At 41.4% G+C, this 26,910-nt stretch overlaps 1 protein-coding gene across 3 annotated transcripts in view; it reads right to left on the bottom strand.

Moving 5' to 3' along the window:
• Positions 1–1,417: 1,417 nt before the first annotated feature.
• The window catches only part of LOC112102024 (rho GTPase-activating protein 7), a 164,333-nt gene continuing 138,840 nt past the window's right edge, over positions 1,418–26,910 (bottom strand). For all 3 annotated transcript variants that reach the window (XM_026647921.2, XM_026647923.2, XM_026647922.2), the window contains exons 4-14: positions 22,251–22,314; positions 17,692–19,118; positions 16,005–16,181; positions 13,851–14,010; positions 13,431–13,629; positions 9,567–9,780; positions 8,063–8,177; positions 5,251–5,469; positions 4,265–4,482; positions 3,880–4,053; positions 1,418–3,196 (exon numbers count right to left, since the gene is read on the bottom strand). In XM_026647921.2, the coding sequence (XP_026503706.1) occupies positions 3,091–3,196; positions 3,880–4,053; positions 4,265–4,482; positions 5,251–5,469; positions 8,063–8,177; positions 9,567–9,780; positions 13,431–13,629; positions 13,851–14,010; positions 16,005–16,181; positions 17,692–19,118; positions 22,251–22,314 (3,073 nt within the window). In that variant the 3' untranslated portion in view covers positions 1,418–3,090. The remainder of the gene's footprint in view (positions 3,197–3,879; positions 4,054–4,264; positions 4,483–5,250; positions 5,470–8,062; positions 8,178–9,566; positions 9,781–13,430; positions 13,630–13,850; positions 14,011–16,004; positions 16,182–17,691; positions 19,119–22,250; positions 22,315–26,910) is intronic.

Raw genomic sequence — 26,910 nt, 5'->3', positions numbered from 1 at the left:
TCTGCAACCCCAAGCACATGCTTGGTTTGCTGGTGCCTAGAGCCGGCCCTGCACAAAGCTACCCGTCGATGGCAATGAAAGTTGGTCTGAATAAAAGTTAAGGTGTATGAGTGTTACTTTACCTTAAAAACATAGAGGGAAATATGACTAGTGTTGGGCAATTGAACCTGAAGTAACCAAACACTGTCAAGAAAACACCTTGTGAGGCATAAAGAGCTTAAAGTTACAAGGTGAAGGAAAACTGTCTTTGCTAATGAAATAAGATGGGCTTAATATTTTGGAACAAAGTGTTCCAAAGAAATCCGATGTTTTAGGTCACAATTAGTCTAAAATGTTTGAGGCAGGATTTTTTTGGCACATCTGCCAAGGAAGAAGAAAAGCCATGTTTAGTTCTAACTCTACAAGGTCTGAGTAAACTTCAGCATGGGTTGAAAACCTGAAATTGAAGATGCAGCTTACATCTTATCATGCATTTATCAGTTTTTGTTGTTTGCTGTTTAACAGATTGATTACTACTCTATACAGTTTGGGGAGGAGTGGGAAAATGCTTCATGGTAGAAGCCCAAAAAGAGGATTGCTAAAGAATAAAACAGGTCAAGGTCTTTTGACCTGAAAAGTGTAAAATTCTAGAACTCTTAAAAGCAATAGGGTTGTTTAGCTCTGACCAATAAAAGTATGTTCAAGATGCCTATCACTACTTTGCATTGACTGCTCTATGGGTCCATTTAGGAGGAGCTGTCCTATTAAAATAAATGAGTTGAGATTACCCAGCCCTGCTCATCAAAAGTTTTAAACCTCTTAATCAGAAAGCAGCACCATTTTAAATATTGATTTGGTGTTCAAAAAAACCCAACCCCCCAAAAAACCTTGTAGAGACCCAAAATCCTTTTCCAGATGCCCAGGTGGTATTTCAATTGACCTTAATTTTTAATTGCTTGACTTTGTTTCATTGGTGAATAGGATTTAACTTTCTCAGATTTTCACATTTTATTCATTTGTCCTCGTTTCAAAAGAACCTCCTCACTTCCTGAACAGCCAGCAGAGTTTCCTGTTTGCAGTGAACCTCATTTTACATGAAGCCCTATCCTAATGCAATTTTTCAATCAGAAGATCTATTTAGCAAGGGTAGGAACTCTGCTTCTTGGAGCTATTGTACTGATGTTGGGTCCAATTCTGCAGTCCCTATTCCCATTCAGGCAAAAATTCCCTTTGATGTCAGTGGGAACTTCTGAGTAGGAGTTGAATGGAGGATGCTTTATGACGATGATTCTGTGAGGTCCAGAGCAATTTTGAAATACATGTGAGTTAAGAGCACTCCAGCATCTCTCAGGATCAGACTTAGTATGAAATGCAGATTATGGGCAGGAATTTAGGAAGAACTATATGCACAAAGATGTGAAGACACTAGATTTTTTCCCCCCAGTTTTAAACATTTAATAGTGCACTTATTGATTATACTCTGTACAGACATATACCAAGTTATAAACCTTTTCCTCTTGTGTTCTCTCTTAGACCTTAATCATGTAAAGCATATTTACAATAGAAGGAAAAAAAATACTTGAGGTACAAAAACCCAAAAGAATATCTGAGGTATAAATACAAGTATATTTTAAATAATTATCTTTATCATGCTTTACTTATGTTTGACAGTACACTGTGGGCAAGTATACATATTTACGATAGACTGGTATGTACACCATATGATTTTACAAATTCAAAGAGTTTCAAATGGAATATAGAAGGGCTCCTTATTCATGAGGAAACTAATACATTTGCCATTAAAAAAAATAAAAATAATACTGACAATGGTAACAAAAAGTTTCAGCCACCTTGCAACTCATTCATACCCTCAGTCACAAAATACATTTTTCACATAATACTGCATCTCTAAATCAAATCCGTACTTTATAGTAAAACCTGCATAAAGACCACCTTTTCCAGAGGACCTCTTGGTTTCCTACTGTCCATAACATGATTGTCAGTGAGAAATATCCGAAGGGTTTTAAAAAAATTAAATGGCTCACATTGAAGCTCTCAAAGCTTCATGTTAATGTGCAGCTTTCAGAAAGGCAGGTAAAGGAGAGAGAAAAATCCATATGAATCTTCCTAGTCAACTTACTCTGTCTGCTGCCTTAGGTGTCCTGCCATCAGGATTCCTATGTCTACATTTTCTTCTTAAAAACCATTAGGATATAGCGAAACATACCATGATCATGTACAATTATTACAACACATCCAGGAGTAAATGCAACAAATATTCATTTTTAGGCAATAAAACAATTTGACATTACTGGCTTTTTTGGCCACTAGAGAAGAATTTCAACACTACTTCAATCTACATAGTTTACAAGTGTATTCTGTATTGCAGTAAATTTGCTAATCACTCCTAAAAAGATCATGTGGGTTTGAAACAGACAGAGCAAGTCTACTATAACAATTGCTTACAGGTTAACAATGTTAATAACACAAAACAGCCAAGAATGAAGGATTGCTGCTGCTGGTCCATTGGGTAGTCAGAGATTCCAGGTTGAACTGTATCCAATACATTAAAATCCATTCTGTGGATCCATATCAGTGTGCCAGACACCATGCTTCTAGCTATTCCTTTCAACAATTACACTCATTCACACTTATCTCTGTGCAAACCTTTCTTTGCTTCTCTCCGTGAGAGCACATTGAAGAGTACCAGCTATTCCAGTGGATACACCAGTCCCTCAACACATTACAAATAAAATGACAGGTATGTACATAAAGCTAATATCACATGGGAATGAAGTATCTTTACCCCATTCCATAATATATTTGTGTTAAGAGATTTGCTTCTCAGAAGCAACTCAAACCATCTAGTAATAGTACAATATACAGTTTTGATTTTTTTGTTTTGTTTTGCACACAGTCAGCCTATATATTCCAGTCAAGGTCTATACTACAGACCTTACACAGACAGGAAGCAGCTTTAAAATGTATGGGATGGTCACAGTCCAATTCAATATATTAGTCTTCCAAGACACCAATTGCATGTCATCCATTCGACAGTCTTCAGTTGCTAGGAATGTGTACATTGATGATGGGTTTAATGCGTAGTTGTAGTCACCTGGATTTTACTTCTTTATTACTGAAAGAGTCTCTGATTTTAGCAACTTCAGATGCACATAGGTGTCCAAAAGACTTAGTGTACCATTCTGGCATGTGGCCCCTGTAACACAGAGGGAAACAAAGTAAATGAAAAGTTCTATCAGCAATACTGGTCCTTACTCAATGAAAGTATATCAAAGGCGCTCAAATGAACATCTACTTGGCTACGCTACTGGTTATTCCAAAAAGCCTGGTTGAACAGAATTCTGAGAAACACCTTTTCTCTGGAGAGGTTGGTTATTAGTTTTCATGTTGTACAACATCCAAATCAAACGCGCACAGATTTACCAGAGCAAAGAAAAGTAAGATTTCATCAGAACTTGGGCTCTGTCACTAATGTAAGAAGTGTGTGAATACAACTATTCTCTCTCAAATATTCATGCCTACCAGAAGTGAAGGGGAACAAAAACAACTAACTACACAAAGAACAGAACCACCAAAACATGTACCTGGCTTACTGAATAACTGTGTGAGATTCCACCCACAGGTTGTCGCCCTAGCATGCTTCCTGGAAGAGGAGCAACCTGCCTGGGCTGGGGCCAAGGGGAAGTGGCAAGCAGGAGGGGGCCTTGGGCAGAGCGTGGGTGGGGCCATGTGGGGCTGTTTGGGGAGGCATAGCCTTCCTCAGCCTATGATACAAGCTGCCTATGAGTACAAATGCTGCATAATCAACCCTAAACGAAACCCCTCCAGAGGAACTGCCGCCACCAACAAAATTTGGTGGGATAAAGCGGGAGACTGTACCTTAAATCAATTCTGCACATGTAGGTGAGTTTGGATTTTCCTGACCCACAGGGTTCAATCAGATACCTGGACAAAAGCACATTAACTCTAACACCAACCACTGGAGCACGGTCATGATCCACCGAGGAGGCTAACAGCACACAAGCTCCTTTAGATAAATTTGTCCTCCATGTTCTGTTAAAAACAAACATGAAATAATTGCCTTACATTACTGTAAGAAAAGGGACAAGTTTCTACTAGCCTTAGAAAAAGTGCTAGAATTTGCATAAATAGGCAGGTGTCTTCAAACTCTCCCTTCTTCTGAAGTAGTGTAAACCAGATTTTTTTTCTTAAGTTTTGATAGTTCTCTGTCTTAAGCCTAGTGCTGCAGTATGTGAAAGCTCACCTTAAAATCACAGAGTCTCTGGCTGGGTGTGGTGCCATGCTGTTCTGGACATACTGGTATACATCTGTCTGACTGTCCAAGGTTTCAATTACTTTAGAATCCAGGAGATCTTCATCCCAAAGATGCTGCTCTTTAAGTAAACGGTTTAAAACCTCTTCAGGCACAGCAGGGACTTCAATGGTGGCTTTCCACAGCCGGAGTGGGGGTCCTTCACACACCTGGGAACATCAGCATAGACTTGTCAGTACTATTACAATTTACACTTTTCCTTCTTAATTTCTTAGTGTTGAAAAACATACGATAAAGGGATCAAAACATCATGTCTTATTAGTCTCGTCATAAGAAAGAAAACCTCATGCATGAGAATAAGCTGCATGGCCCAATGGAATTGATGTGCAAACTTCTAAGTTACCGTCTAAAGGGAGTGATCATAACTTCAAAGAGTGGTTCTAAACTGAAAAGGGAAACTGAGAACAACACCCTGTGGTGCCATCTTTATTGCCTCTCAATGACTTCTAGCTACCAGCTCTGCAAACTTGATCTGAGAGGCAAGAAAGCTGCTTTTCTTACCCACCATTACCAGTAATAAAGGTTCTTGCAGGCCAAACAATACCTCCAGTTACATCTCTGCAAGTTTGTTGGCTATAGGTTTGCACAGGGGTAACTGATCCTGTCAATGGAGTTCAGTAAATATTTTGATGATTATGATGCACAAGGAAGTACAAGAGGCAGTGAGCTGCCTTCTAGATGTGCTGGCTCTGTGGAATGAACAGGAATAAACTTACTTTTGTCCCTAAAAGCAGCAGATCCACTAGGGTGTGTGGGTTCCCCCCACATAATCACTTTTCAGAATACAGATGCACTTTGCCAATTGTTTTCTTTTCTGCTATACCCTCATCTATTAAAAGGTCTATTCTGTACCAGACTAAACCACAGAAAACAGCCAACTAAACAGGAGTTGTGAACTTGGGACTCCACTGATGTACCTTCTTGTAGGCCAGCTCTGCTTGTTCTGATGTGGAATAGCTGACCCAGCCTTTGAACTTGTCCTTCATCTCTTTAAGCAGGTCATCCATGCAGTCCTGAAGGTAGCAATGATAGTCTGAAGGCTCCGTACTGCTGATTCGCCCAAGTTCCTCCAGGCTTAAAGGCCTCAGGTCTTGCTCTGTGTAAGAATTCCGACATCTACTCATTTCTTCGGGAATCTGGGAATTGCAGAAAGAGAATCATCATCCTAGAACCGTTTCTTCATATTCTGAAGGACTCAGTATGGTCAAAGCTAACAGTTCAAAAATTCATAAACGACAGTCATCTGAACTCAGAATGCCCCCCACTACAGACATGCAGGATGACAATTAACACAGAGGATGAATTTAGAGATTGATAGCAGTGTATAAATGAAAGAACAAAGACAAGAAAGACCCTGATAAAGAATGAAGGGGGAAAAAATGCAATTGTTGAAAGAAATATTTGCTACATGCTCCTAGAAAAGAAAGATTTGCTACATGCTCCTATTTGCTACATACTCCTGCCAACTGGGATTTAAAAGCTAAATATAATCACAACCCTGATGAGAAAAAACAGTGAATGAGAGACATGGAGGGGTGCAGTATATGTATACATATTGCATATACTGTATTGCACACAAACTACATTTAAAATGCTACAGTTGTAAAATCAAGCACTCACGTTAAGTGCCAGAATTAAAATTGCTCATGGAACCTTAATTTGATCCCCTTGTGTGCATGCATTATGAAAGAGTTTAATTACATGATTTAATTATTTTTACACAGGACCTCATTCAGGGCACAGAATGGATGGTGCTCACTGAAGGAACCGCTACTCAATATTTATTTTCATTGTTCAATGTGTGCCCCATGCCTCATTTATTGCACAGTACTCAGACTGTGTTCTGAACACAGAATTTTTAATTGCCTCATGGGCTTTTCTACGGCAATCACCACTAAAGGATCTGAGCACTTCACAAACATTAATGAATCAATTTCATAACATCCCTATGTGGTGAAGGGGTATTATTATTTCCATTTCACAGATGAGGAAGTGACACGAATATAAATTTTACACTAATTTTGAGTGCCCAATTTGAGAAGCATAGGGCCTAATTTTTCAGAGTACTCAACTTTTTATAACAATTTACATGGTCACAGCACAGTTCCCATTGACTTCAATTTGGAGTTGAGTGCTCAGCTCGTCTGCAAATCAGAGGCCGGGTTCTCAAGTCAGACACCCAACCATGTTCACACCATTCCACATCCCAATGCCCCACCTCCCGGAGCGCCTTCTCCCAACTATTGTGTTCTAGCCCAAGGCTTATATTTAAACCACACTCATGCTTTGGGATCTGACTCAATTTTTGAACCCTGCGGGTTGGAAAAACTGCAGTCCTCACTACCAGCACCACCTACAACAAACATACTTATTATATATAAATATGTATATATTGTGTGTAAAAGTAACAGCATGGATTTGTCAAGAACAAATAGTGTCAAACCAACCTAATAGCTTTCTTAGACAGGGTAACAAGCCTTGTGGATGGGGGACGCAGTAGATTTGGTATATCTTGACATGAGTAAGGCTTTTGATACTGTCTCCCATGACCTTCTCATAAACAAACTAGGGAAATACAATCTAGATGGAGCTACTATAAGGTGGGTGCATAACTGGTTGGAAAACCATTCCCAGAGAGTAGTTATCAGTGGTTCACAGTCAAGCTGGAGGGGGGATAACAAGTAGAGTCCCGCAGAGATCGGATTGAGGTCTGATTCTGTTCAATATCTTCATCAATTATTTAGATAAAGTCACAGAGAGTACACTTGTAAAGTTTGTGGACGATATCAAGCTGGGAGGGGTTGCAAGTGCTTTGGAGGATAGGATTAAAATTCAAAGTGATCTGGAGAAATGGTCTGAAGTAAATGGGAAATGACTGCGTAGGAAGGAGTACTGTGGAGTGGGATCTGGGGGTCATAGTGGATCACAAGCTAAATATGAGTCAACAATGTAACCCTGTTGTGTAAAAAAAAAAAAAAAAGCAAACATCATTCTGGGATGTATTAGCAGGAGTGTTGTAAGCAAGACACGAGAAATGCTTCTTCCGCTCTACTCCGCGCTGATTAGGCCTCAACTGGAGTATTATGTCCAGTTCTGGGTGCCACATTTCAAGGAAGATGTGGACAAATTGGAGAGAGTCCAGAGAACAGCAACAAAAATGATTTAAAGATCTAGAAAACATGATCTATGAGGGACCATTGAAAAAAAATTGGTTTTGTTTAGTCTGGAGAAGACAGAGGGGACATAACAGTTTTAAAATACATAAAAGGTTGTTATAAGGAGGAGGGAAGTAAATTGTTCTCGTTTAACCTCTGAGGATAGGACAAGAAGCAATGGGCTTAAATTGCGGTAAGGGAGGTTTAGTTGGACATTAGGAAAAACTTCCTGTCAGGGTAGCTAAGCACACGAATAAGTTGCCTAGGGAGGTTGTGGAATCTCCATCACTGGAGATTTTTAAGAGCAGGTTAGACAAATACCTCTCAGGAATGGTCTAGATAATACTTAGTCCTGCCGTGAGTGCAGGGGACTGGACTGACCTCTCGCGGTGCCTTCCAGTTCTACGATTTTATATGCTTTTTAAAGGTGCTTATCTGTTTGTCTAATAATATAGTCTTGAAACAAACTAAAGGGACTCTTGGCTCTCCATTGAAAACTTGTCTATTTTTCAGAGATCTCTTTTGATCACTGCTGAACTGGTGGTGCTATTTGTTTCACAGATGCCTGTCTCACCTGGAAGAGCTTCTTGCACTCAGCAATCATATGGGCGAGGCCTTGAGTTGCAGCCAAGTTTTCATTTAAATCTTTCTGATCAGGTTTGCCCAGACTCTGTTTTCTCTGCATCACCCTATGGAGGAGGAAAATAAACAAGTCAGTATTAGTTAATGGCTTCGTAAGTGTGCAGTTATACTGCTTAATGTCCTGATAGCATAGACCAGAGCTGCTTAGGACAGAAACGTTTGGTGTAATGTTAAATGTTATTGATGTCTTTTCTTGCTACTGCAGCTATGCCTGTTCTGTGGCAAGTCTAACCCATTGCAAACTTGTTTATAGTTGTAAATAGCCACACTGGCTGCCTAGCTGACCATCATGACCAGTTCCAGTAAAGAGAATGAAGTGTTCCTAATGGGAAAACTAAGGCGTGTTCCACCTAGAGTAAAGAGCTGCGGGGATGTTGCTGACATGGCCTCAAAGGCTGGTTACCAGTCATAGTTCAATGTCTTGGGGAAAAAAAGTTTAAATAGCACTTACCATCCACTCCCAACTCAGGGCTCTGAATTCCACTGAGTGGCAGGGCCCCTAAATGTTAGGTGCTGCAATGCTGAGCCTAACTCCCCAATGTGATTCTAGTCCCTGGTAATCTATTTGGTGACTTTTTCATCCCTAGGGCAAAGCCTTTTCTTTCAATTAGCCCCCTGATAAGCAGAAATAGGAATAAACACCTGTCTGTAAACACTTTGGTTCCCTGCTCTTGCTGGTGATCTGAATACCAGCGTTAGTGTGTGTTTATGTATAAAGTGAATGAGGAAGCAGCACTAATTGGACAACTCCATTCTGATTATCGGTAAACTGTGTTGCTCTCCAGTGAATGAGGGTAAATCTATTGTTCCTCAGACCTGGTTACTTTCTTATCTGACCACCTCTTTCATTTTTCTACCAACCCGTTTGCAATGGAATGTCCCAATGAACTTCATAACACCCACCCCTTCTTTAGCTTGACCTAAACTCTGGGAATTTAAAGTTTAATTACCTAGTTTGACACAGAATAGTGGCACAACTGAACTAGGTGAATTACCCCTGCAAGAAATATGCAGTAAGGAGGCTAAAACACGCCTTCTTAATCCTCAGTGATACCTTTTGGTGTTATTTTAATACTGTTGTACAATTGCAGGAGAAAAGTTAGAGGAGTTCACATTATGCTACACGTGCTACCATTGTGGGGTGGACATTGCATTTCCTTGGCCACTTTTGAAGTCTCTAAAGGTTAGTTTTGCTTTATAAATACCTACAGCAATACAGAGTGGGATCAAATATACATTTTGCACCTAACATATCTTCTAAAGCTTCCAATGTAATCAAAGGTGGGGGGAGGGGAAGATAATTCACTTACTACAAACCAAGTTCAAGATGGTAGCTGTAATAGGGGAATCCCAGTACTTGCTAAATGATATAAAGGAGTAGTATCACAGGAATGGTAGTATTGAACTATATTCTCCTGCATTCTTTGGAGACATACCTTGGAGAAGAATTCTCTCTCTTGAGAGTATTTAAGTGGAAGAGGGAAGGTGCTAAACACACAGCAAGGTTTGTTGGTGTCATCTGGTTTTCCTTCACTGCAGCGGTGACATCACTCAGGAAATAAAGAAGAATCTGTAGGACCTCCCTGTTCTCATCGGGTAGAAGCATAACAGCAGCCTTGATAGCCTGGAGCCGCTGATCCTTTGGCACATCTGCATAACATTAATAATATTCTCATCAGCTCACTGATTTTCCACACACACAAGCATGAATACATCCCAATCCAAAACTACAACTATTTTACTCAAGTTTGCAAGGATTTCCTCCAGGATGCATACCAGTCACAGGCAACACACAAAAGGATTTTTTTTTTTTTTTTAATTGCCACCAACTTACCTACCCTCAGTTATTTCCTGCCTCAAGAGAAACTCAATAGTATAAAAGTTGTGCCTGTATCACAGTTTGTAATAGAATTTAATTTCAAGCACTACATCCTCCTGCACCCCTGCTAAAAGAGCTAACTGCAGAAGTCTGACTGATGACCATGGGCAGTGTCGAACATGGAAACAAAGTCCAGCTAACAGATGCCAGCAAAAATTCTTCAGCTCTCAGTAAGTTCACAAGGGAAATACATTTAACAATCAGTGAAGCAATAAAATAAAATAAATAAATGGGTACTAAACCTTTTCAACACTGATGCCATAAAATACCAGAAAGTGCTTCACCAAACACACAGAGGCCTGTTTTATTGAGTAGATCTTTCAAAGTCACATGGTGGAAAAAGAAAGTCACTGACATGCAACCCCATACCATTACACGGCTCCGTGGTTACTGACAACAAACACCTTGGGCAGGAAATTTTGACTCGTGTTTTTATAAAAACTGAAAGTCTGGAAAAAAAATAAAATGAAATAACCCAGGCCAGCTCTGCTTCTCAAAGTGAGTACCAGTGAACCACCTCCAAAAAGGCAACTTGAGGGGCTGAATCATGTGGCGTTTCTACCATCATTAGCACTGCAAAACTTTGATGACATGCTCAAGAGAAACTTGGCGGTATGTCTCATCTGTAATTCTCTCATTACTAACAGACCATCTATTTTGTATCACTTTGAGCATAAGCTAAACTGTAGGGTTTTTTTAAACTGATGTAGGTGGTGATGTTAAAATGTTTTAAAGGGTACACTAAAATATCTTACATATGATATACTGCCTTCCACCCTCAACAAGCTCAAGGCATTTTACAAGTGGTGCACAGGCACAATCAGATACAATATGCTAAGCATAATACCAAGGGGAGGGGAAATTCTGGCCATACACACGGAAGAAAAATTTACAACAACTTCCAAAGGATTTTGCTGTCTATGGACAGCAGATCAAAACTTCTGGCCTAGCTCATCCCCCTTTTATGGGCAGAGCAGCTGCAACCCCTGCAGATCAATCCCAGGGGAAGGAGACGCAGAATGGGGAGTGCAGTTTTTGTAGCACTGTATTAAACTTCCCCTGGCACCAGTCACTAGAAAGTATTTCTCTGCAAGGTTGGTGTCCAGGGTGGCAAGACAGCCATCATTACTCTCCACCCCTATCCCACATCATATCAGTTGGTGCTAATTGAGTTGGCATTAGCACATCTCCTTCAGCCCTGTAGAATTCTCATGGGGAGTTTTGGGGGAAGGCGGTGTGTGATGTAAGGCATTCAGATATGGTGACGAGGGCAGTAATGAAACCTAGATGGATAGCATGAGGAGTCCTTCATAGCACAGCTCTATTGGAGCTACCCTACCATGGAGCCTAGGAGGACACCATGGGACCACAGAGGCAGCATGAAATCACAAGGTCCATGTATGCATCAACCTGGCCTCCCGAAGAGGTCAGAGGATCGAAATGTTATGACAGCTGACTCCCGCCCATTCCAAAGGAACGGTTAGGTATTCTCATCCTAACAGCTCAACGCAGAGGAAAATTGGGGTGTGATCTGATCATCTATTGTGTAGTCACCAAAAGACCCCCTACACAATGCTTCCAATCTGTACAGAACTCGATTTATCAAGCTGAAATGAAGGAAAATCACCCTACAGGGAGATTAGTTGTTTCTTTCCAGATAATTAGACTACACAGTATGCTAAAACAAGGGATTTTGGAAATCATTCCAAGCATGCTATGTATAGAGTGCCCATCAGTACACTAGCTGGGTGGGGGAATCAGCAAAGGGACTTCAGTGTTGCAACGCTGAGCACCATGGCACCGGGGGGGGGGGGGATAGAATCACAGGAACAACTCTGCAATCCACGAAGCCGAGTTAGGCACTTAGGCTCCCTCTACAATGAATAGGGGAAGATAAGCAACTAAGAATTCAATCCACAAAGAGTCAGCATGCCCGCCACCAGAGCTAGCTAATAGGATATGCCAATGAGAGGTGTGTGCTAAGCCCTGCCCCTTTCTTGAAGATAGGCACCTAACTCTGCTTACTGACCCATGAACAGGAATTGGCCGCCTGTAGTCAGATTGCTGAGGTGCCCAAGATATTTCTTGCTAAATGAGTTAGGTACCTGCCTTGTGCTATGCAGAATGGCTGCTGGTGGCGTTGGCATCAGCAGCACCACCCACCTTTTGACTTCTACCTGGTGGTTAGAGGACTCGCCTGGGATGTGGGAGACCCAGAACCAATTCCTTCCTCTGCCAGAGGGGGAGAAAGGATTTGGACAGTGGTCGCCCACCTCTCGGGACAGAGCTCTAACCACTGAGCTCTGGGATAGTTTTATGTGGGGCTCCTGCAATCTCTCCTGCTGAAGCTGTTCCACTGTGGAGAAATAACAAAAAAGTGATTGGAACTGGGAGACTGGACCGGAGTCCCCCACCTTTCTAGCCCAATGACTGTTCCACTGCAGATAAATTAAATAGCCATTGGGTTACAGAGAGTGAAAATGACTCTCTAGGCCATTGATATAGGGCACCCACCTTGATCTTAACCCTCCTTGAAACGGGACTGGATCAAAGTGCATTAAGTAACTGTAACTGCACATCAGCAGGGTCTACACGGACAGTTTGTCTGTGGCAGGCCGGTGGGGGGTAGTCACACCCCAGCATGCCATGAAACAATTGTTTGTATAGACAAGCCCCTAGGCGCCAAGGGAGTTTAGGTGCCAAGAGGGTTTGGCAGGAGTTTTATGGATTGCAGTGGAGCCAACACTGGGACTCAGGTGCCTAAGTATCATTGTGGATCCCACCCTAGGCCCCAGTAGTAGAAATGATAAAATGGCAGCTGTAAGATTAAAAATGTTTTAATAAGTTTATGAGTGCTGCTATCGGGCATAAAATGACACAAGATTAAGGACTGTCACAAGTTTGGGCAATCCTGTTGTAAAAGGACATAGTAATTTCTGAAGCAAATTTGCAATTTTTCAGAAGTCAAAGCTCTCTAACCTTGTATCTGCAACCTCCCCCCATCCCCCTCCAAATGAGACATGAACTTTATTTTAAATCTCAATCAAAAGCATGCCCGGAGAAGACAGAGAATTCTAATTCAAAGAGGCAGAGGGTTTATATTGGTTCCAAGCATTCAGAAACAGATGAAACTGGGAAAATTTGCCATCTATATCACTATATAACTAAAGAACCAAAAATCAGTTTCACAAGAGGCAGGATGACAAATAATGGATACTTCAAAAAGAAGGTAAAGTATACGATGGTATCAAATAGCATTGTTTCCAACTTCCCTAGCAGCCAACACATGTGGTGCCCAGATGAGGGATATATTTGGCAGTTCAGCCTTGTAAATTAGATATTGTAGGAGTGCATATTTGGGAATGTTTCTCTGAAACCAGGGCCCAATTTTCTGTCCCACCCAGGGAATCTCAGGACTTACATTGGTAGATCTGTAAGAATGTCTCAGAGAGTTTGTTGGTCATGAGCGGCTCAGGTAGATCACGAAAGTACTGCTTTAGCATGTCTGCCACATCGTAAGCAGACTGGCCTTCATAGTTAACGCTGTCTGTTGAGCTCTCATTCATTTGGCGCAAAGCCTGGATTCTTGACTTGACTCCAGATTTCCTGAACAGTCCAACCTACATGTGTTTGCATATTTAAAACAAAAAAACACAGACATTAAATCCACCAAGGAGGTGCCAAACCCTACAGTCCTACCCACTGACTTCAGTGGGAATTGTGCTTGAATATGGCTAGAGTAAAAAAGAAATAAGGGCTTGAAGATTTGGCTCAAGAACAATAAATAATCAAGTGCTGGGATGGTGACAGCGTAGTGGAATGGTAGTGAAGTGAAACTAACCTGATCCAAACAGTGGTTGCGGAGGTACCGCATGGCTTGCTGAATGCTCTGTGGGAGAGGCTGCCCTGTACGCTGGACATTAATTGGCAGGGGAACTCCAAACACATTCCGGTCTTTATAATCTGGGACCTTAATCCTTTTCATAAACTTTGGTACAGCCCTGTTTAAGCAGAGAGAAGGAGAAGGAGAAAGCATAGCTGTTAGCACAGCATACACAGCATTCTCACCCCCCCCCCCACCTCATCTTCTAGATTCCAGTAGCTGTAACATGCTAAAAAATAAGTGAAATGGAAAGACTTTAATATAGTGAATACCATGTGAAAGGCTTAGTTGTAGCACTGAAAACATAAAATATTTAATCTTTTCCACAGAGGAAGGTGGGGGTAGGAAATGGAGCATCTCTATGATGCTTAATGTTAGGAGGGGCTATATGTTGATTACAAGCATTAATATGGGGTGCTAGTCTATCAATACTGGTACGACAAATGCTATGGGGTAGAACAGGAGCCAGGATGAACTATAGTAGAGTCAAAATAAATCCCGTGGCCAACAACCCTTTATAATGTAGCTTCTTTAGGTCTCTCAAGAAAGATGGGCATGTGAACAATAACCTTTTTGTATGTCAACCACTTAGTCTATAAAGCTCTCAAGCCAGGCCGACTGCCCACCCGTATGTGTAACAGCAGGAAGCTGATGTAATACATTTGAGTTTGTCAGCTAAAAATTTCAGTTCTTCAAATGACCCCTTTGAGGGACCCCCCCATCCTTGCCAGGCCCCAAGTTTCAATGAAACACCTTTCCATTTGCTTTTGACTCAGAGGAAAAATTTACCAGAGCTCAAAAGAATTATTTACTCTTGGATTCTCAAGAGTGTTTTCTCAAATAAAAAAAAAATCCTTTAGCATTTGAAAGTGTTGAGATCATCTCGCTAATGAAAGAGAAAGTTAATGTAGGATACAAAACTTCAGAGGACACAAAACAGGGAGACTCTTAACTTTTGCATGTATAGTCAACTATACAAACAATGTATTATGCTTTTGGGGGCTAATCTGTTCTACAAAAAATAAAAAGAATCAAACTGTATTACACTATAGTTAAACATGGGGCACTATTGATATATGTGTGAATAATACTCGCTTTGTCAAAAAACATGCCAGCAGAATGTGAAAGAACACATTACGATCCCCACTGAGAATCTGAAGCATGCAGGGCTAACCGGTCAATACTTATTTCTGTCTTTCAGAACAAACAACTTCTGTATTTAGCATGGCTCACATAATAACAGCCTTTGAACAGGACCTACTTTGATGTTGGAGTTAAATACTCAGAGTCCTGGAGAAGGGAGGAGGCCATAAGAACGAAGGGGGAAAACCCCCCCAACTATATTGTACTTTTTGCTGCTTTAGGGTTACACAGACTGTGCAATACAGATATGGCAATAACAGGTTTTCTATTTCACTAATCTGACAAAAGATATTGACTGGGTAACGAAAACCTGAAGTGGCTACAGGAAAACTCAGGTGTTTTTCCAAACTTGCTGAATTTTTTCATTTTGTTTTTATAATAAAATAACTGGATTTAGGTTTTTCTTTTAAAACAAAATGTATTCAGCATAAAAAAGTTAGCGGTCATGTAGCGACACACTAGAAGTGAGGGAAACTTACTCAACTGAAGTGCCCTGGCATTAAATAAATAATATTAAGAATACCAATGAAGGAGAAAGGCAGGAGACTTTGACGACAGTTTTCTGGTATCTTAAGATGTGCTAAAGTAGGTCTCCTTAAGTGCAAACTGGTTTAATACACGATTACACCTTTGTGCTATGGATTCTAGCTGGACTTTTCCCAACACAGCCAGCTGGTCTGTGCTTCATGAGCATCTGTATTGAAATGCATTCCCATGTCCCTCGCGTTAATTGCAGCCACCCTCAGTGGCTCCCTCTTAATGAGCATCTGACACCCAATGACATTAAAACAATGTGAAGGGTTAATGGGTTTAGTATTGTCCTCTGAGGCTGGAGCACCCCAGGAGGGTGGCAGAATGAGTGTTAATTAGATGCAAGTAAACAGTAACAGGGAAGATAGTTGGGGATTAGTGACTGTTTTCTATATTCATTCATGACTGGCAAATCCCTAGGGTTTGAATGGTCCTTACCAGCTGAAGCCATGCTTATTGGAAGGTGTGTATTTCTCCAGGAGGGCAGTTAACTTCAAAAGAGAGTATTTCTGCAGTAGGTTCATCTGTGCCACAGACTGGCTATTAATCTGTAATGACACAGAGCTCAAGCTGGGTCCGTGGGAGCTCTGAAAGCTGTGCCATCTCAGTCTGTGCCTGCAGGAAAGGAGGGGAAAATAAAAGGCAATTTATTGAAGTATCTTTGGAAGACACATGTAGAAACCACAATAAAAGGATTCTCTCTAATGATGTGGAGGGCATTCGTTCTAATGAGTGTTGTTTAAGAACATGCCATTCAGCAGAACATTCCATTCCATACTGAGATTTCTCTGACGAGATCTGGAAATTTTGCCTTATCTACTACATATCAGAAACTCCTAACTCCTGATATATAGCAGATAAGGCAAAATTTCCAGGTGTTAATGTGGGAGCAAACAACCTGGGCTGGTGGCCATGATAGCACTAACTACCTCGTAGTAATTTGCACAATATGGTACAAAGGGGCACTATATGCTGTTGGAAGTACCGTATTTTGAACAAGTTGTAAAATGAAGGCTTTGACCACATAGCCGTGGTCTCTTTTGTGATGCTGTTTTGGAAAGAGCAGGGATACCACCACCAGTATCCTGTCTTATTTCAAATTTGGGCAATTACATTCTGCATTCCCCACACATCCCAGTTTCAGTTTGACAAGTTAGTCCTCACCCACCCCCAAAAACTATTTTAATGTTGCTGGTGAAGATGACTCTCACACTGCACTGCAGAAAGAGTTGCATTTCAGTGGTGCACACATTTTGAATAAACAAATACACTGTTTTAAAGTGGCTTGGTTGGAAACCATTCTGGATTAAAGGCGCTATAAAAATATTATCCTCACCCTTAATTTCTGAAATTGATATGTAAAAAAGTCACATATTTGCTTTAATCACCACAGCTACTTCTATGCTAAGGCTTTAATTGGGTCTAGTGCAGGGGAGGGCAAACTATGGCCCGCGGGCCAGATCCGGCCCATCAGGGCTTTCAATCCGGCCTGCAGGATTGCCAGCCCTGTGGTGCAGCGGGGCTAAGGCAGGGTCCCTGCCTGCCCTGGGCCGCTCCCAGAAGTGGCCAGCACCACGGCCCCCCTCCGGGGGGTGGGGTTTGGGGGCGGGAGATGGGACAGAGGGCTCCGTGCACTGCCCTCGCCTGCAGGCACCACCCCGCCCAGCTTCCATTGGCTGGGAATGGGGAACCGCAGCCAATGGGAGCTTTGGGGGTGGTACCCACAGGCGAGGGCAGCATGTGGCAGAGCCACGTGCCCTACCCCACCCCCAGGAGCCACTGCTGGACATGCTGGCCACTTCCGGGAGTGGCGTGGACCCAGGGCAGGCAGGGAGCCTGCCTTAGCCCCGGTGTGCGCCACTGCCACCCCAGAGCTGCTCGAGGTAAGTGGCGCTGGGCCGGAGCCCACACCCCAACCCCCTGCCTTGAGCCCCCTGCTGCATCCCTCCTGAACCCTAACCCCCTGCCCTGAGCCCCCTTCCGCACTCTGCACCTCCCCCTGCACCCCAACCCCGTCTCAGCCCTACATTCATGGCCCTGCATACAATTTCCCCACCCAGATGTGTCCTTTGGGCCAAAAAGTTTGCCCACCCCTGGTCTAGTGGCAGAAGCCCCTGTTACTGACCTGTTGGACCGTGTCAGTGATGCACCCACCCCAGAGTCCCTTCTGTCCTGCATTCCTGAGGACTCTTCAGTCTCAGTCAAGGAATTTCCTGTACTGTCAAGGTCACTGGGGGTTGTTCGATCATTATTTACATCAAGGTGAATCTGCTTTGGAGAGGAAGGGCATGGGGAAACCGAATCTAGTGCTGAATCAGAGTCCCCTTCATCTGAAAACTTCTCTGACCACTGGTTCACTATTTTCTGCATCCCTTTTACATGGTACAGGATATCATCCAGCTCTGGAAAGATGTCTTCATTCTCGAGGTCCGCCAGGTCACCTGTACTGGAATACAGAATTGAGCCTGGTACATTGTCATAAATGCTAAGGCGGCTGCCCACTGAGCTAGATGAGTTGCGCCTTTTCCCAGTGCTCAGTTCCTTGGAGCTTTCTGCACTGTTCTCCCTCCTGAGGGAGAGATGGCCATGTCCATGAAAGCTCCCAGTTCTCCAGTTCACCGAAGAGTTGCTCTCTGATGGGGAGAAGTTACCATTGGAGAGCGCTTTGGGAAAGGTACCTGGCTTGTGGTCTTCAGGGATAAAAAAAACAGTGTCTTCTGCAAAACTTCCCCTGTTCTTAAAGTTCTGCTCCATGACATCACTGAAGGTTGATTGGTTGAAGGGGTCGAAGCCTTCGAGGTACATTCCCACCCTTTTATTATATGCACTGAGGCTGCGTGTTCTTGTGACGGGGCTGGGTGTGCTGACAGCGCTGCTTGTCTCAGACTGACTGCCACTACTGCTGGTCTGGGTGGAATTGGAGACGCTCCTTTTTCGTACCATGGGGACATTAATATGATTGCCATTGAGGGTAGAAATTTCCACGCAGTTAAACTGTTTTAGCTTGTCCTCATCCAGGCCTTCTTTTAGGATGGGCCCACTGATAATAAGACCCAGCTTGGAAGGAGCTTTATTTTTGCCATGGTGAGAGCTCTTGATTTTCAGGCTCTCCATCCTCTTTAACAGGCTCTTCGTTTTAGACCTGGCATTCTTTTCATTGGCTTTCATGTTGAAGCTGAAGCTAGACAGCTCCTTAGGCGAGGGAAGGCTACTGAAGGAGTCATCGTTCGTTATGAAGTTTCCTGACGAGCAAACGCTAACGACTGAGTTTGTTCTGGTGGTGGTTGCCTCGCTCTGGAGGGTGACTTGGTGGCTACTGGTGCTGCTGGTGCTGTGAATGGAAGCTACCTCCTGACGCTCGCTGAGGTCTGTCAGCACGCTTTCATGGCTAGCTGCGCTCGTCAGGAGAGGCGCTTCTGGGGATGAGGGATTCAAATCCTGTTTTGGAGGGAAGACGTCAAACTCTTCAAGCCTAGACCACCTCTTGCTGTCCCTTTGAAAAGTCCATTTACCACTTATTGCACAAGGCTCATCTTCATCGGAATCTTCACTCTGCGCGCAAAGAGAGCATCCATAAGGTATAATGGCAAACTGGTAGTGATGATAGCAAAGTCCTTTCAGTGAGTATACTTAAGTGTGTGATCTTGCTATCATTTAAGTTAATATCAAAACAGCCATGGGTTTCAATGAGAGCAAGATTGGGCCTTTTAAGCCAATCATAGTTAAAGATAACATATAATATGCAATATATCTTAAGACTATTTTTTTAAATAAATGAAAATATACGTTTGAAGTTCATTTCAAAGCCGTCTTGTAGATAAAGCAAACAGAGCAAATAATATAATCTGAGTTAAATTGCTCTTTTCAACAAACCCCAGTATCTCTAGACTTTTAATTAATTGGTCACAGTGGATACCCTTGAGATCAGTGGAAATTCCTGGCATGCATAAAATTTTAAACTGGAGTCAGTGAGGGGCAGGTCTCACTCTGGTCTCTCTCCAATGTTACTCTGTTGATAGTGGCTTTGTTTATATTCTCCTTTGCAATTAAGAGATGCTTCTCAGACATTCTGAATTGTAGTAGCTTAACTTCTTACCCATCCCTGAAGCTTAAATGGTCTTATAACTGTGACTAATGAGATAGCAAGAGAACCTATTACACTGCCAGAGTTTAATGCCTCCAGGCTCTTACCTGGTCCTTTCCTCCCCCTATAACCCAGCAGCTGACACTAAGATTGTCCTGTGAAGTTTCTACTTCAGACTAGCTCCAGGCAATTTTAACATTACTTCATAGATACTGAGCAGCAAATGCCAGCAATAGTGTATAACACAAGTAAATTGTCAGTAACCTCTCCAGTGATATACTTGATGTATGGGCAGTGCCTGAGGGTTTGTTTCAACATTGCCACTTAAGCCTCAACCTTTTACTGCACGGGAATGATCTTGTATGACCAACACACTTCTCTTCCATCTACATGGAGAAGATCATACGACACACAAGTTGGAAGACCAGAACTAAAATGAGTACTATTTTAACACACCATAGCAATGCAGGATACACCTTTGGTGCTAAACAAAGAACAAAAGGTAAGCTTGCCAAAGATAGTCTTCTACATAGTTAATATGTGCCAAAGTTCCAGTTTGTTTGTTTAAATTGTTTTCCTTAAGATGACAGAAAGTAACAAACCAAAACCAACCCCCCCCCCCCCCCCCCACCACAACAAAAACAAAAAACCACAGAAGCCATTTGTTAGATAAGGAACACAAGAACCATTACGTTTATTCTCTGGATAAGAAGTTATCATTCAAAAGGCTTTATTCATGTAGCCTCTAATGGGATATCTTCCCCTAGCTCCAGTTCCTTTTTTAGTCTTATTATGACACTTCACAAAGCCAGGAAAAAAAAGTCAAACAGTACTCGTGTTTGATTACAAACACATGTATGTACAGCACATAAAGGACACACTGCACTCTGTGATCCGGACGCTGAAACTTAAGATTCTATTCATGAGTGAGGAAACAATGGAGAAGTTTGTCTTCTTAATTAAACGGGGAAGTTTGCCTACAACAAGAAAATTACCTATGGCTGACAATGGGTGCCACTCAATTGGCATTAAACATGATTTGACTACAAGGGAAGACCAAGAAAACAGTATTCATTCAGATGCACCCATTGCTGACACTCTGTCAGCAACAGGTAATTTTCCTCATGTAAACAAGGCTTAAGAGCCAAATCCTGGTCTTAGTTAAGTCAACAAAAGTGGAATTTGGCCCTATATTTGTATATTATTCCACTGATGCTTGAGTCAAAACCAGAAATGGGTCCAAACCAAAACATACGATCCAGACTTCGTAGAAAATTGGGTCCATTTCGAATACGAATCTTGATCACTCTGATGTTAATCAGGCTCAGAAACAAGAAAGAGACCTGATTTCAGGGAACAAATCTTCTGGTAGTCAGAAAACTTAGCATACACATAGGAAATGTATAATGATCAAAAAATGTTATCTTTCAGAACCTTCTTTGCTACATACCACAAACGGAGAGGGGGGGGGGGAAAAAAAGGAGAGACTGATCCTTGGTAAACACCCTTAGAGCATTTGCATGCATTCTTGTCATGAGAATGGCAGCATTTGTATTGCATAAGTTTAGTCATCTTCATCTGCAACTACTCACTTCCAGGGGACAGTCCTGACTACTATTGACCTTTAGCATTCAGACATTATTTTCAGATTGCTATCCAGCTGTCCAACTGAACTGAAGAGAAAAGTGTCCAAAAAAAAAAAAAAATCTTTCACAATGCCTTTGCCCATCAATCAAGGACTTAGGCAACGGTATAATGTTTTATAATGCCAATAACTTTATTTGTTTATACCTTACTATTAAAAATCAATAAGCACAACTAAACTTTTCATAAATACTATCATACCAAATTCAAACTAGAAATTCTATCATTGCTCAGCTTGAATGGTAGTGGTCTTAGTTTAAGACTCACTGACTAATGAGATTGTCTTGAGTGAACAGCAAAGAAACTGTACAATCCATGCTGATTTCCTTACCAGTGTGCAAACTATTTCAAGCTTATTTAACACTATTCTTCAGAGATTTTGCCTTAGTTTAATTAGTATTTTAAACAGTGATTAAAAAGCACAGGAGTAATGGGCCCAACTCTGCAAGCTGAGCATCTTTTGGGAAAGGCTGGGAGTCCTCCGCTCCTGCTGAGCCTGCCTACATGATAAAGCATTCTGGTGTTCTAACACGGTTCTGAAGAGTCAACTCAAGTTAGCTGAGATGATGATTTACTCTGGTCCATGCTGATTGGTCAGCACCATATGAGCTAACTGAGTCATCATCACAGCTGAACATGAGTATGTTAATAGTTGACCCCCATAATTGACCCCAATAAGTGCACAGTAGTTGAGAGTGCTCCACATCCCTGTCCCAGAGTGTGTAAAAGATTTAACTGAGTCAATGAGTGTATTCAGTTACAGGGCCAAATCCTGCAGTCCTTAATCAAAAGATCACAATGAAGTGTAAAGAGTGTTTTGCCTGCGTAAGGATGCCAGATTTGGCCCAGGAACAATCTTGCACTGCAGCTAAGTTAGATGAACTATGAGATCATGTTCAGCTTTTTTTATGGTTCTATAATGTAGGATGTTAAAAAAAAACAAAAAAACAACTTACCCTTTTCCGATGTGGACTAATTTCTAGCTTCATCACTGCACATTTGTTTAAAGTATTTAAGCGCCTGTGGAACAAAACAAAAAACCACCACATTAACAACAGCAGGCATATGACTTGTGTGACACTGGCTATTTCAATTAAAAGGCTTTTGTGAAGCCTATCTCCAAACTCCTTTGCATACAAATAGCCACAAGGGGAGCCTCAATTAGCACTTATTATGCTTAATTATTAACACATTACTTCAGCTGAATTCTGGGTGAGAAGAGTGGGGGTGGATGAGCATTTAGTAGTTTCCCTGGGTCTAGTCAATGAGAGGGAAGTGAATAACTGAACAGTCCAAATTGCGTAGAGACAGACCAAGTTTGAAAGTGCTTTTAAATTAATGAATTACTAATAATTATTGCTTAATATCAAATATATTTTTACGTATAATCCTGAAGCAAATTATCCCGACATACTGAGAATAAGGTACAAAGAAAGTGCTTCTCTGCAATTGTGGGTGTAATGTAGCCTGCTGTTGCTTTAATTTTTTACCCTTCTAGCTGAAACCTCAAAGAGGAAAACTAATTTTCCACACATCAGGTGCCTATTTTGTTCCTGTGTTGTGTAATATAATTACTTTCAAGACAGCCCCAGGACAACTCTACTAATCTGTTCCAAAAAAGAGAAGAAAATCACAGACCTCGTTCTTCCTTCCAAGTCTGTACAGTTTCTTTCATATTTAAGACTGTGGCTCTCAAAATAAAATAAACTTAAACAAAAACAAAATTCATTGCTGGGTAAGAGTACAGCAGCTATAATTAACAAGGCTCCCCATGAAATGCACTTTTAACTGCATACCTTAAGGTATTATATGCATCTTTTTGTATAATCTTCTCTAGCTGGCTGTTGATCCAGTGCCCATTGAAGTCAATGGAATTCTTTCCATTAAATTCAGTGGTGTTGGATCAGGCCCTGAGTGCTTACAGTTCAAAGCAGAGTATTCTGACCTTTCTTAGCCCACTGATAAATTAGCCACTGAGTTCATTGAGAGCAGAATCAAGCATATAAACACTCCAATTTAAAATGTAGATCTTTATTTTACAATGTTGACATCTTTTAAGATAAATTTGGAGAAGCTAATATACCCTTAGTTTAAAAAAAAAAAAAAGAAACTGAAAGGAAAGTACTGATACGTAGAGGTATCTGGGATGAGTCTTATTACATAAAATTAACAACTTAGTTATGCCTAGAGGATGAACCACCAATCTCTTTCACATTCTGCCCACCTTTTGCACAGACAAGGGTTTTTGCACAGGGTTTGACCTGGCACCCACTGAAGTTTATGGCAAAGCTTTTATTGGTTTCAGTGGTGAAGGATCAGGCCCTTAGGAAACTGAGGATCCAGTTATGTGATAAAGATGAAACACAGGTACAGAGCCTTGCTCAAAACCAAGGTCACACAGCAAGTCGGGGGCAGAACGTTCTCCTCATTCTTCAATGGATGGTTCTAGGCCTTGTTTTCAGCGTACTAGTCAAACCCTGCTCTGAAGACAGAATTATTAATTTCCTCGTATGCTTTCCTATGGCTCTCATCACTGTAGCATCTGAGTGTCTCCAAAACATTGCTATTTATTTTCACAACACCCCTACAAAACAAAGGGGTGGTATTATTCCCATCTACAAATGGGGAACTGGGAGTAGAACCCAGGTCTTGACTCTCAGTCCTGTGCCCCTTTGCAATAGACTGTCCTGTCTCCAAGTGACAAAGCTTACAGTGCACAACACCATTCCAAAACATCACTCCATGTTGTCTTCAGAGTAATTACACTGTGCGATGAAACTTGCTGAGTCTGATTCCACTTACACCAGCTTGACCCTTGTGTAACTTCATTGGCTTCAATGCAGTTACTCTTGGTTGTGTAATGGAGAGCAGAATAAGGCTTATTGGTCTTCAGACAAGTATCAGGGGGAAGCTGACATTCTGGTGTGTGAGGCCTTACCAAACAGATTTCCCCCCCCCCGAAATACAACAAACCCTGAGGAGGGCCCTACACACATGAAAGTGTTGCTACCTTAATGAAAAATAGCAGGTTCAACCATTACCTGAGTCTACATAGAGTAAGATTCAAAACAATTTTGTCTGAAGAGTGTATTCAAATGTATTATTTTTTAATTCCTCCCTTACACTCTCTCTCTGGTCTCCTCTCAAAATGTTATAGGGGACATTTTCTCTTGCAAAACGTTGATGGGATATGTTTATTCTCTTTTTTGGATGACCTGCGTTGTGCTGATGTTATATATTCAGTGTAGTTTTTAAACTATCAACATGAAAGAAAAACAAACATACAAAAACTGTACTGAGTTGTTCACAAATAACTTTTACAACAGGGCTTGGCTATTTGATTGTGACTAACCCTCCTTTTTGGATTGCATAGCAGCAATTGTTCATTTAATTTTGAAGGGAATTAATATTTTAAATAAAAATTAAAACCTAAGTGTTTAGTTGCAAACAACTAAACTAACCAGCTTTTTTAAAAGCATACCTGCACTATTGTGGATAAAATGTTAAATTACTCAAAACACAGGTCACTGTAATATCTTCTAGAGGAGTAAACACTACTTGGCTTTTCTTTAACTTTTGATTTATAATTTGGAACTCCTGGGCCTCAATCCAAGGCATACTGACTTGGTCTTCAGTTCTGTTTCATGTAACAATTTGTGAATTTTACAGTATTGAAGCATTTGCCTCATACAGCAAAAAAGCTGCCACTGAGTCCCCATATCAGGTTTTATCTATTTCCAGCCTGTTGCATTTAACTAGCCTGACCACTTTGATCTGTCAGGGAAAACATATTTAGAGCCTGCCTGATAAGAGTGTCTTTGATTTCACAAAGATTATATTGTAGCCTGCCCTCCCCGCATTTAAAATAAAACTCTTGAACAGCTGAATGAGATAAGTGTAAAGACTATTTCTACAGAGATCCTTTTAAAAAACAACAAAACACCCTAACCCCTCACAAACACAAATATGAAAGCAAGTTAAGATCATCCCTTTATAAATGAGATCAGTTACGGGAACAACCAGGCATGTAAAGATTCTGTTTCAGATCTGACATGTTTTCATTATAAAAACAGGTTTCAGAGTAGCAGCCGTGTTACTCTGTATCCGCAAAAAGAACAGGAGTACTTGTGGCACCTTAGAGACTAACAAATTTATTAGAGCATCCGAAGAAGTGGGTTGTAGCCCACGAAAGCTTATGCTCTAATAAATTTGTTAGTCTCTAAGGTGCCACAAGTACTCCTGTTCTTTTTATTATAAAAACAGTTTCCTTTTGAAAATCTAAATGCTCTACAGAGATGTCTCAGATCTATGTGTTTCATTTAACAGTCCCATAATCACACATCCAGCTTGTTTATAGCGGGTGAGACACTGAAACCTTTAATCACGTTGCATAGTAGTGCCTTACTCTATAAGTAGTTCCACTGAATGAATTTTTATATTATATGTAAGTGTTTATATATATTATACACACACACACACACACACACACACTAAATCAATTATTCAGGTTACAAAAATCAAGCACTCAAAAGGTATGAAATGCTGGGATGAATGTTGCCTCTGCAACCTTAATTCAGCCCCCTTGTGTATATGCATTATATGATCACATACTATTTTTCCATAGGACCCCTACCTCATTCAGTGCACAGGATGGATGGTGCTCACTTAGTGAGCAGCTAATCAATATTTTGTTTTCTCCTCATTGTTCAATGTGTGGCCTTAGGTCTTATTTCCTGCACAGTATTCAGAATAATTTGCCAAAAGCTGGGAATGGGCGACGAGATGGATTACTTGATTATTACCTGTTCTGTTCATTCACTCTAGGGCACCTGGCATTGGTCACTGTCGGAAGACAGGCTACTTTGGTCTGACCCAGTATGGCTGTTCTTATGTTCTTATTAATTTCCTCATGGGCTTTTCTATGGCTCTCATTACTATAGCATCTGAGTCTGTCTCAAACGTTTGATATTTATTTTCATAAACACCTCTATAAACTGAGGTGGTGATATTATTCCCCTTTACAGATGGAGAACTGAGGCACAGGAAGATTAAGGTAAAAAACGTGTCCACTAATTTGGGGGGCCAAATTTGAGATACTTAAGACCTGATTTTTTCAGAGTACTTGGCATTAGAGCACTGAGACACATTGCCAGTGGGTTTCACAGGTATCTGCTGACAGCAGAGGAGTGGTGAGACTCAGAAATCATGGGTTCCATTCCAGGCTCTAGAGGGGAATGTTCTCTAGTGAGCACAGACTCTTCTGACTGTTCTCCCCAGTCTAGACCTCTTCTGTCTCATCACTTCCAACTTGCCCCCCCTCCCAATCATCTCCCTTTGCCCCCATCCCAATCTCCTTATTCAAGCATTCCCAATCCCTCCTGGCTCTTTGTCCTCAGTCTTCCCAGCCAGACCCAGTTTTCCCCCTTCTAGATCCTCATCCAATCGGTCTCTCTTTCCTCCCACTTGGCCTTTAGTTGTCCAACCCCCTGCCTACAAAAATACTTCTTGGGTATTGAGCATTTAAATCCTTTAGGCACACTCAGCCATAAGGTTTAATAAATTGCTGCTGGGCCAAATTCTGCCCTCAGTGATACCTGTGAATAGTGTAATTGAGGG

This window comes from Terrapene carolina, unplaced genomic scaffold (assembly GCF_002925995.2).
Source record: "Terrapene carolina triunguis isolate 2854851 unplaced genomic scaffold, T_m_triunguis-2.0 Scaffold66, whole genome shotgun sequence".
NCBI classification, from domain to species: Eukaryota; Metazoa; Chordata; order Testudines; family Emydidae; genus Terrapene; species Terrapene triunguis.
Note: the sequence above shows the minus strand (reverse complement) of the source record. Positions and strands in the feature narration are given on the sequence as shown.